Genomic DNA, 12,672 nt, shown 5'->3' with positions numbered 1-12,672 from the left:
TTAAGCCAGAGAAGATCAAAGAGAGGAGATTCCAAATTGCCAAGTCTCTGACAGGGAATATCAGAACGGACATATGCACAAGTACCACCTTTGAGGCGAAAGGAATCATACAGCAAATAATTTGGACATCTGAGATGAGCAGTAGTTGAATCAACTGATAACTGAGATTCAGTCAGAAAAAGTACATGGGGTATGGAAGACTGCAAGTGGAAATGGACATCGTTGAGATTGGAATTGAGACCATGTATATTTGTGAAATGAATTAGGAAGTCCTTGGGAGGTTTAGATCTTTTTGCAGATAAGCTTGCTCTATTATTTTGACAATTCATGGTGTATTCAATAGTAAGAAAAAGTGGGTGGGACATGCTGTATGAAGTAATGAAATTTTTGGATATGGCATACATGTGGTAAGAATATACCTAGATCCTTGACCTAACGTGGCCTCGACAATGCTCCCCGCATACACACTACTCGGACTCCCTCCAGTCACTATCTGGCAGAGTAGAGGTAGCAAGATTATATACTAGCTGATCCAGAAGCCTCCTAGAGAGTTACCAATAGGTTTGGTCCGGTGTACTATCTAGCGGCCGGCCTGCGAACACCGTTTTAGAGCTGTACCCTCAATGTAAGGAATATTGGATCTTTCCACGACATTCATCATAACCTCAAAAATCATCAATCATACTGCATGATGGAAGAGATAGGGAAGGGTTGGCCGGAACTTAGCTCTAGAGACTAAACATGGGTTCCACCACTTCAAGCCTCCAATAAGCAAAATGGTGGTATTTCACCGGTTGATGAGTCTTGTACTGCCTGGTAACATAGAGGGGTGGCGTTCCTCCATGTGGTGTGGGCGCCACACCTCGACCCCTGCTTACGTTGGTTCACACCTGGGTGGTCACCCACCATGTACTTGTGCATGAAGGTTATACCCAGGATTACTAACAGTCCCACCATCGTGAAGGTGCAAGCAGAGGATTTGGTTGTCATAAACCGTCCGGACTTCGCCGAAATTGGGTCCACTTGACTTGAGTGTCACCCGAATATCAGTTCCATCAGCGTTTTAGACTCCCAGGTAGCAAGAACAGCTTGTCTGGCATATCTGAGAGAATATCTGTGACAATCTCAAGGACCCCCCCAGGCCTTTTCCATTACCCTGAGTGTGATACAACACAGTTGTATCACACTCAGGGTAATACAACACAGTTGATACATTAATCTGGGACTATGGCATGCAGATATACTAAGAGGAACTATTTTCTAGCAGATGCCTCCATCCTACAGTATGTCAACTGATGTGTCAGTTTCAAAATACATCTGTGCACACATGTATTTTGAAATTGGCACATCGTTGACACACACTTAATGCTGACACATTAAGCATAACAAGAAAAAAAAAAAAGTAAATAACTGTGTACCACCTGACAAGTGCTTTACATTTATAATTCCAAGTAAATAATTTTTCAGTTTTTCACTTCCAGAATATCCAAAATAAAAGTTTGAGTGTATTGAGGTAGGTCGAAAACAATTCAGAATTTTAATGATTAATCTGCAACAATTATTTTCATATGGCATAATCGATCATAATGCAAATAAATATGCCCCTTTCTCACAAACTATTACAGGATGCATGTCAATCACATAATGTAATATATAAATCTCTTCCTAGCTTAGAAATGTATATTTAACTAGTGCTCATCTCTATAAGTGCAATATCATCACACAAATTAAAGGGTAATTTTTACCATACTGAATTGACTCTCATGCATGTATTGTTCCCTGTTTTCATGTAAGAACTGCACACCTTCCCCTTTCTAATCCACATACAGATTGCTGCTACTTAACCACAAGCCAATTACCCCCTCTCTGCATTTAAATACTTTTATAGATATGCTCTTTCTCACTTGAATGATAATTCATTTAGTATTATGGCAGCACTACATTAATTATTAATTTTTTTATTTTATCAGTGCTTTTTTTGGGGGGGGATATCTGCCTTTATTAATTCTTACAACAAAGGTACTTGTTTCTGTTTTCTCACTTTTAATGGTGTGTGTGTATGTAAGAGAAACAAGTAACATATCCATGATCTTTCATAATCTTCACCACATGTATTCAAATATATATTCTCAAAATGTGAAACTTGCAAAAAATGATTTCTACAATTTATATATATATATATATATATATATATATATATATTATGTTTTTACTGAAGACTATAAAAGTGATATTTGGTAAAGTTTACAGTACTAGGTACCTGTCAGGTGTGCAAAGTTAATGCTATTGCACATAGTGAAATTAGGCATTATATGTGCATGAAATTATATTAGTCAATTTTATTTAATATCTATCTGTAGGGAATTAGATGTATAAGGACCAAACCAACAAGTTAGTAAAAGTAAACTAGCTTTAGCCTAGAAGGCCTATAATAGGGAAGGCCTAAAATAGGCCTTCCAGGCTAAAGCTTTTACTAACTTGTTAGTTTGGTCCTTACACACCTAATTCCCTATAGATAGATAGATACCATTAAATAAAATTGACTAATATATACAGTGAAACTTCTAACGGACATCTCTCGTTAACGGACATTTTCAAATTCCCCAACTCACCTCCATTGGTTTTAACATGTTTGCAGCTTCTGTCTAGCGGACATTCTCTGTAACGGACGCGGACAGGCAATCTGGACTGTTTCGTTTAGATTAGCACTTAATTTGATCTCCCCATAACTGACTGCGGGAGAGCTCACGGCCCTTTTTCTAGGAACTTTTCTTCCACGTATTGCCTCAATCGTGTGTTTATTTTCTATTTCCGATTCTCTGAATTTTATCAAGGTTTATGTCGCGGTTCTAAACCCTTTTTCAAGAATTTTAAGGCACGTGTAAAACTTCTGATGAATTCGGTGTGTGCAGGGGGGGGCGGAATTTTGTCGGCCTTTCGTCTTTTGAGTTTCAGTTTTCAGTTTTGTTCAGTGTCGTGTGAAGTGCACAATGTCTTCTCGTAACCATTTAACTTTAAAAGATAAAGTTGAACTCAATGCGTATGATCGGCAAAAAAATAGTGTTCGCACTCTCGCTGCAAAATTCAAAATCGGGAAGACGCAGGTAAGTGACATCCTAAAGAAAAAAAAATGAACTGCTCAAACAATTTTGGCAACACGGAAATGATCAGGTTCAAAAATCATTCCCGAAAACTGTTGGACTTCAAATTGACAATGTTACGTATGAGTGGTTTTGTCACGAACGTGCTAAAAAAATTCCCATTAATGGGCCTATTATTAGGGAAAAGGCTTTGAAGGTTGCGAAATCTATGGGAGTAAATGAGTTCAAAGCTTCTGCGGGATGGCTAGACAAGTTCAAAACTCGGCATAAAATTTCTTGGAAAACCGTAAGTGGTGAAGGTGGATCTGTTGATACTTGGGTTGTAACAGAGTGGACCGTCAAATTGGAAGATTTATGTCGTGATTTTGAAGCTAAGGATATTTACAACTGTGACGAAACAGGGTTGTTTTTTAAAGTTCTTTCTGAAAACACGAGTCTAAAAAACGAAAAGTGCCAGGGCGGAAAAATTTCTAACGAACGCTTGACTGTACTATTGTGTACAAATATGCTGGGAGACTTTGAACAACCTCTTGTTATAGGAAAACCACAAAATCCTCGTTGTTTCAAGGGCATAAAGTTGAATCTTTTGAATGTTGACTGGAAGTCTAATAAAAAAGCGTGGATGACACGAGATATCATGAGCGAATGGATAAGTCACTTTAACCAAAACATGATTCATCAAAACAGAAAAATTATTCTTTTCATGGATAATGATGCTGCATCTCACCCGCACATAGAATTGTCCAACATTCAAATCATTTTTCTGCCACCAACCACATCTGCAGAATGTCAGCCCTTGGATCAAGGGATAATAAAAAATTTTAAACTTCACTACAGAAAACGTGTTTTAAGACATCTCATTGCAAACATGAACGATGTAACATGTGCGAGTGTCCTTGCAAAGAAATTCAGCATCCTAGATGCGATTCAATGGATTTCCTCTTCAGTAAACGCAATTAGAAAACAAACTGTCGTGAACTGTTTTGTAAAGTCTGGCTCCTCAAACGCAAAAATTGAAGTTGTGAACAGCAATGTGGAGCACCAAGAAGAACAAGAACTTCAACATCTATTGATAATGTACGACACTTCAGCTACGAGTGACCATGGCTACAAAGAAATATACTCGAACTTCACTACAGAAGATGGTGCTATAGATATCAATGACATTATCATCGATATTTTTCAAGAAGTTCCTCATGAGGATGAAGAAATGGAAGGAGGTCATTCTGTCGAAGAACATTAACGACGAACCACCGATGAAAATAGAAGCGCTCATACAAATCAATCGTTTAAAAATGTTTTCCGCCGCTGAAGAAGATACTGAAGGACTTTCGATGGTTTCTTCACTCCAAACAAATGTTGAAAACAAAATTATCAGCTGGAAGAAGGTGCAGAAGAAAATAAGTGATTACTGTATGTATATTATTTACAAAAATATTGTGCAAAATCTGTATATAATTTAATTTAAATTTTACATTAAACGTTTAAAGATTTTTCTTTATCTCTTGTGTATGTAATTGTATATTATTTACAAAAATATTGTTCAAAATCTGTATATAAATTTAATTTTACATTAAATGTTTAACAATTTTTCTTTCTTTCTTTTTTTTTTTCTCCCTCAGACTTCTTGTTAGCGGACACTTCTCTCTAACAGACACATTTTCGTTCCCCGTGGCTGTCTGTTAAAGGGAAGTTTCACTGTATATATAATGCATTTTTAATTGAGAAATATGCATATATATTTTTTTCTTTTCCAGAAGAAAACAGAACTCATGGAAGCTGCTCAGAGGAAATCAACAATCTTGTCTTGGATAGGATTGGGCTTAATGGGAGCTCAATTTGGTATACTAGCACGACTGACATGGTGGGAATATTCGTGGGACATTATGGAACCTGTAACATATTTCATAACTTATGGAACAACTATGGCTATGTATGCTTACTTTGTACTTACAAGGAAGGCAAGTTACTTTTTAGTGTTTTTATTTAATGCAGATTAATGATGTTTTTTTTTTTGTAGTAGTAGTGGCATGTGGTGCAAGAAAGCAAGTGTATGAGCTTATGCAGCATCAGCCAAAAAAAAAAAAAAAAAAAAAAAAAAATCACACCATTCCCTCCAAATGCCTGTCCAGTTCCTCCTTAAATTTATTCAACCTATCAACTTCCACAACGGCAGATGGAAGTTTGTTCCACCAATTAACCACGCACTGGCTAAAGGCAAATTTCCACACATCTATTCTACATCTGTCCTTTCTTAATTTGAATTTATGCCCTCTTAGGTTCGTAATCCGAACAAGTGGAAGGATCCCATCAGAATGCCCAACCCATTCAAGGCCTTATACACAATCAGATCACCGCACAGGTGCCTAGTCTCCAGCCACTGCAATTTGCAGAACTTAAGCCTCTCCTTAGTAAGAGGATCCACGCAAATTAGTATTAGTATTAGTAACGGCCGCATGGTGCAAGAAAGCCTATGGCTTATGCTGCACCAGCCAAAAAAAAAAAAAAATCCCTTCATTCCCTTCACCAATCTTGTTGCCCTTCTCTGTACACGCTCAAGCAAATCCTTCCTAAAATGAGGCCGCTAGACCTGTACGCAGTACTCAATGCGTGGACTGACCATTGCCTTTTACAGAGGGACAATCACCTCCTTTTCTCTGCTAGCAAAATTCCTATATATCATTGACAAAACCCCATGACTTGCTCTTGCAGCCTGTCTGCATTGCTCAGAAAACTTCATATCAGACTGCACAATTACTCCCAGGTGTTTTTCATTTTCTACCACCTTAAGTGTAGGGCCACGCAGTTGGTACATTTATCTGTAGTTACTTCTGCCCATGTGCAGTATTTTGCATTTGTCAAGGTTAAACTTCAGTTGCCACTTCTTAGCCGATCTGCCCAAATTATCTAGATCCTGTTGCAGTAGCACACTGCCATTATTGTCATTAACAACCCTGCCAACCTTTGTATCATCTGCAAACTTCGACACTAAGCCTGATATACCTTCATCAATATCATTGATAAATATGCAAAACAACAGCGAACACCGAACCCTGTGGGGCTCCACTAATAACATTAGTCCACGAAGAGCAGAACCCATTGATTACCACCCTTTGGATTCTCCCACTTAACCATCCTTTTATCCATTGTAGCAACTTACCCTTAAGACCATTCTGCTCCGATTTGTACAATAGTCTTCCATGCGCAACAGTGTCAAAAGCTTTCCTGAAATCCAAATATATGATATCAACATTATTTTTTGCATCCAGTTCCTTTGTAACCACATCATAATAACCAATCCTAATTTGTCAGACAAGACTTTCCCTTAACAAACCCATGCTGTGTCTGAATTATTGCTGCAGTCTTGTCTAGATGATCCTGTAATGCCTCTTTAACCAGTGACTCCATTATTTTACCCGGAACAGAAGTTAAACTAACTGGTCTGTATTTACTCGTGTCACCTTCTATCCCCCTTTGTGAATTGGGGATACATTTGCACATCTCCAGTCCGTGGGGACCTCCCCTGAGTCCAAGGGTGCTCTCATAATTATGGCTAAGGGTTTGCTTTCCGCCTCTTTTAATATAACTGGATAGATCCCATCCACCCCAGGTGCTTTTCTTATGTTTAATTTCAACAATTTCTCCTCCACTTTGCTCTTAGTTATTACAAAATCATTAAGTACCCTACTACAATTTGATAACCTTTTGTCATTTTCAAACCTTAATAATTCCTCACGTGTGAATGTAGATGCAAAATACTCATTCAATTCAATTTGTTTGCTATCTGAGCAGGATCATCAACAGTCAAACCATCGATGTCAAGTGGACCGATCAGATTCATCCCCTTCCTTTTAGAGTTTATATAAGCAAAGAAATCCTTGCTGTTTTTCTTAGCATCTTTTGCCAAGGATTTCTTGTAATCTGCCTTCGTCTGCCTAACCTCCTTTGTGACCTGATAACATACTAGCTTATATCTGCCATAGGCTTCTGAGTCGCTTGATAATTTATATGCATCCCATGCATTTTTCTTCTTTGTTAAGAGTCTCATTAGTTAATTTGATAACCATTTAGGACTAAACCTTGAACAATATTTCTTAATAGGTATGAAACTTTTAGTAGCATCCAGGATTAATTCCTTGAATGCTTCCCACTTAGAATTTACTGTTGGTAACATCTTCAGTTGATCCCACTGTACAGAATTTAAAAACTGTCTGAGACCACTGTTATAGGTTATGCTGAAGTTTGTATACTGCTAATGGTTTATGCAATAACAGTTGTTCATATTTTATTCTTTATTAATTTTGTTACATTACTAAGAAATTAATGTTTAGCTTCACTTTGTTCTAGCTATTGTAAAGAAAATTCAAGGTTAGCATTTACGTGTCCTTGTAACAGTTTGTTTATTTTTCTCTCCCCTTCTCTGTCTTTTTTTCCTTCCTCTCTCCATCTTGAAAAACAATTGTTGAACTTGACTACATAACTTCTAAAATTTTCTGTGTGCTAAATAAGCATTTGAAATTTCCAGTTGTTCCAATCTTTAATGGGCATGGCATACGAATTTACTAATTATAAGAAAAAAAAAAAAAAAAAAAGATTCATTATCCCTTTTTTTTTTTCTTTTTTTTTTTTTCTTTTTTATGTAAACCCCAAACACGAGAGTTATTGGACCTATAGTACTTAGTACCGTGCTTGGGTTAGAGGCTGAGAAGACGAAAGAAGGTATTTGTTGACATTGGACTTGAACTTCTGTAGACTAATTTTCAGGAAATACGTATGAAGGAAGGTTGTTCAAGAAAATGGCAGTTGAATGAATAAACGAGGAAGATGAAAAGTTGGTTCTGTGAGTTTGAAGTTGGACAGTAAATGGATGTTGGCTGGTGGCGGCACGTGTTCAGACTGTTTTGAAAGAGAGAGCGGGAATTATAGAAACCAATTCAGAAGAACAGTGCCCATGGAAGTATCTGTAGAAGAGGTATGCAGCAGAGACAGAGTGGAGAGACTCTGTTAGAGATGAATCATTAATTAACCTAACTTCCCTCTTCTGAATGGAATCAAGAAGCCTGAGAGAGGTTTTGGGGGCACCACCCCAGATGTGGGAACAATATTCCATGGCAGGGCGGATTTGCGATTTATACAGAGTGAGCAGCTGTTTGGAAGAAAAGTAACGCCGACAGCGAAAGAGAAAACCAAGTTTTTTAGATGCAGAGGAAGCAATATTTGTAATGTGCTTGTGCCAAGAGAGATTAGAAGTCAGGGTAATCACCAAAAGAGATATATCATTTTGCCTAGAAATCGGAGTGTCACTAAAGATAAGCATAGGAGGAGAAGAATCCTTTTTGCGAGATATAAGACTGAGTTTTAGAAGGGTTGAAATCAACTAAGTTGTCTTTGCCCCACTGGAGAATTACCTGAAGATCGGCGTTTAAGGAACAGATTTTCGAGAAATTGAAGTTAGCAGATTTTCGAGAAATTGAAGCTGATTGAGCAGGACAAGGTTTCTCAAAATGGAAAGTGGATTGCAATGTGCTATCATCGGCAAAACTATGGATAGGATTTCCAGTCAATGGAAATGTTGATATTGCAAAATTCTTAATTATACAAACAAGCATTTCATTAATATAATTCTAATCTGCCTCTCAAGTATGCTCAAAAAATTTAACATAAATCTGTTATTAATATTCTTGCTTCTAAACATTAATTTTAGAAAAGTTGATTTAAATTTCACTTATGTTTAAACTTGCATGTAAGTACTAAATAAGACCCACTTTTCTATCAGTTAAAGTTTAATTGGAAGTTAAAAATAAGATCCCTTTCCTGGACTTCATGAATATAATTCTAATCTGCCTCTCAAGTATGCTCAAAAAACCTAACATAAATCTGTTAGATTATTAATAGAATCATTAATAGAAACTGGCATTTACCATCAATGCCAGAAGGGTTCTGAATTGTGTTCAGTTACCTGCTATCCACTAAGATTGGCATCTTGAAGAATTCATTTATACATCATTTAGATTGTTGATCAAACTCAGGAATATTTACAGAATATTTAGAACCAGGTACCTCTTCAACTTATTAATGAAATATTCAGAATAACCTTGGATAAGCACAACCATTCCACTCCAATAATCCCTCCAAAACGACAACCAGAAAGAATTCTTACCATTCCATACGTGGTCTTTTAATCATTCTGCTACCTGAGAGTTATTGGTTTGCTGGTTTGTGGTGGACATTGTTTCACTGATGATAGTTAAGATGCCACTTATGAGAGTAAAGTCTAAAATGCTGATGGAGCCGATATTCATGTTTCACTTATGAGTTAAATGCATCAAGTTTTGGCAAAGTGGCAGTCTTTACCTGGGAATCATAATTGGGTTTACCTAGTTTAATTCCTCTGCAGTTGAAAAAAATATCTTGGTATATCTCCCTATATGTAAGGTCTAAAAAGACTATTGTGTAGGTGGTGAACAACTGGGTATGAGCTAGCAGGAGTCAAGGAGACTCATCTACACCACACAGAGGCATGGCCAATCCTTTATGATCGGGGTCATTAGAGATGATCCATATTCTCAGCGATGATGCAAATCTGTCTGACTTATTTAATTTTTTAAAAGAAAACTCATTTATGCGAACTTATATGACACCATAAAAAAAAAATATATATATTTTTTTTTCAATTGCAGAATTACCGAGACAGGCACAATTTGGCCTTAGTTGCCATTGTGCCGATAAACTTCCATTGAAACCAACCAACCTTTTGATCGGGGACAACCATTCCTTTATGTGGACAGGCATCGTGGCAAGATCTGATAATATGCAGCTTTAAAATGATGATTTTTTTTTTTTTTTTTTTTTGCTGTCAGCCACTAGATAGTATACCAGAGTAAACCTAATGATGATACTTTGGGATACCTCCAGATCAGCTAGAGCAGGGATTCTCAATGGGAGCAATATCGCCCCCAAGGGAGCAAAATGTTTGGGGGGGGGCAAAAATCGTGGGATTACAATGGTTTGTGGCCCTCCAAAGTTCAACCCTACCTGACAACATCTTATTCCTTAATATTTTAAAATCTCTCATTAGGTTTTCTTTTCCCCTGAGACAACTGATTTTAACTTATAGGTATATTAAATTAGGAGTGAGCAAGAAATTTTGATAAAAGGAAGATAGTGGTTTGATTTAATTCAAACACTTTTGCTTTTCATAAGCATTAAATGCCTATGTCTCCACAGTCCTTGGCGTTTGTACCTTTCCGACAGCTGTAACCTTGGTGGCAGTGTGGTGGGCGTGGTTTATTTATTTATTCTTTTATTTCATTGGTCAATATATGAGGCATGGATGGGATGAGAAAGTGTTTGTCTATTGTTTCTACTTTCTAAGCAACAATTAGTATTAATTTATTATTTCCTTGTGGAAGTTTATTTTTGATTCACAGTGCTTTTTGAGAGTGACATAATAGGCTATGAGAGTTAAGTGAAAATAGTTTATCTTATTATTTAATTTTTTGTAGTTATTCATCCCATTATCAATCTTGTCAAGTGTTGAAAAGAAAAAGTATCAATAGTATCTGGATGAATATCTAGATGGTTTTATTGAAAGCCCATTCGACTCAAGACAGCTTACGTGTTTTATGTGTAATAGTTCTTTTTCAAATGAGGCTGTGAAACCATCAAGACTTTTAGATCACTTAAAAAAGAAAAAACATCCTGATCAAGTTCGTAAACATATCGAATATTTTAAAAATTTAAAACAGAATTTTGAGCATTGTAACACTGTTACTTCCTTATTTAAGAACACACAAACAAATGACAATGGAATGATTGCATCTTATAAAATTGCAAAAACTGGTAGTGCTCATATAGTTGCTGAGACTGTTATATGACCCACGTTAAAGATTAATTTCAACAGTGATACATAAAAATCCTTCTAGTAAAAGCATTGCCATTGAGCAACAATTCAATTTGAAGCCAAATCAATGAGATGTCAGTTAACATTGAAGAGCAGCTAATTGATAAATTAAAAGTGAGAAAATTTTCTATTCAGATGGATGAATACACAGTTACTGATAATAAGGCATTTCTAATGGGATATGTTCATTATTTCGATTGTAAATTTCAAGAGTTTTTTTTTTTTTTTTTTTTGAAATCTATAGAAACCGACTGTATTGGAGCATTCATTTTTGCTGCTGTAAAAACATGGTTTGATGAAAAAAGAGTGTCGTTGAAAAATTTCATATCCTGTTCCACTGATGCTGCTACCTCCATGGTTGTAACACACAAAGGTTTTATAGCCCACCCAAAGGAAGTATGTACCGAAGTAAGCAGTAGTAGAGGCATATGATGCAAGAAAGCAAGCTTATATCAGCCAAAAAAAATAAAAAATAAAAATCCCCTTCCCATTTCACCCATCCATTCACTCCAAATGCTTTTCTAGTTCTGCCTTGAACTTATTTAAGTTTTCGACCTCCATTATGACAGATGGAAGTTTGTTACACTATCAACCACCCGCTGGCTATAGGCAAACTTCCACACATCTATTCTACAACTGTCTTTCCTCAATTTGAATTTATGTCCCTCAGGCAATTAATCTGGTGTAAGAGGAAGGATCTCATCAGCATTTAGCTTGCTCAAACCATTCAAGGCCTTATACACCTCAATTAGATCACCTCACAAGTGCATAGTCTCCAGACGCTGCAATTTGCAAAACTTAAGCCTTTCTTGGTAACAGCAACCCTTTGTTCCACTCACCAATCTCGTTGCCCTTCTCTGTACTTGTTTCAACAGCCCTACATCCTTCCTGACATCTGTATGCAGTACTCAAGGTGTGGCCTAACCATTCATTGCCTTATACAATAGGACAATCGCCTCTTTATCCCTGCTAACAAAATTTCCATATATCATTGACAAGACACCATGAGCTACTTTTGCAGCCTGTCCGCACTGCTCAAAAAAACTCGTATCTGATTGCACAATTACCCCCAGGTCCTTTCATTCTCTACTACCCCGAGTGTAGAACCATACGTTACTCTGGGGTTACTGCTACCCATATGCAGTACTTTACATTTGTCACTGTTAAACTTCAGTTCTCAACTTTTCTAGATCCTGTTGCAGTAGTATACTATTGTTACTATCATTAACACTGCACCTCCGTAGCCAGGTGGGCAGGAGCAGCACACGCTTCTTGATTAGACTGGAGTTTGAGCCCATGACCACCGAATATCCCCGGAGCAATATGGCCTTAGTTGCTAATGCTCCTAAACACCAAATAACAAGCAAATTGTCATTAACAACCCTGCCAACCTTTGTATCGTCCGCAAACTTAGACATCAACCCTGGTATACCTTCATCAATATCATTGATAAATACAGAAAACAACACTGGGCCGAACACTGAACCCTGGGGGACTCCACTAATAACATCAGTCCATGGAGAGCAGGGTCCATTTATTATCACTGTCTTCTCTTACTCAACTATCCTTTTATCCATTGTAGCAACTTGCCCTGAATGCCATACTGATCCACTTTGTACAGTAGTCTTTCATGTGCAACAGTTCTTGCAATACAGATATTGTGCATCA

At 37.1% G+C, this 12,672-nt stretch overlaps 1 protein-coding gene across 1 annotated transcript in view; it reads left to right on the top strand.

Moving 5' to 3' along the window:
* The window catches only part of LOC150081624 (calcium uniporter protein, mitochondrial-like), a 150,776-nt gene that overhangs the window by 116,527 nt on the left and 21,577 nt on the right, over positions 1-12,672 (top strand). Inside the window, 1 exon segment of the mRNA XM_090379488.1 lies at positions 4,859-5,062. Within this exon segment, the coding sequence (XP_090235614.1) occupies positions 4,859-5,062 (204 nt within the window).

Source organism: Mastigoproctus giganteus, chromosome 8 (genome assembly GCF_048544385.1).
Source record: "Mastigoproctus giganteus isolate SK-2022 chromosome 8, ASM4854438v1, whole genome shotgun sequence".
NCBI classification, from domain to species: domain Eukaryota; kingdom Metazoa; phylum Arthropoda; class Arachnida; order Uropygi; family Thelyphonidae; genus Mastigoproctus; species Mastigoproctus giganteus.
This window is presented reverse-complemented; position numbering and strand designations above follow the sequence as displayed.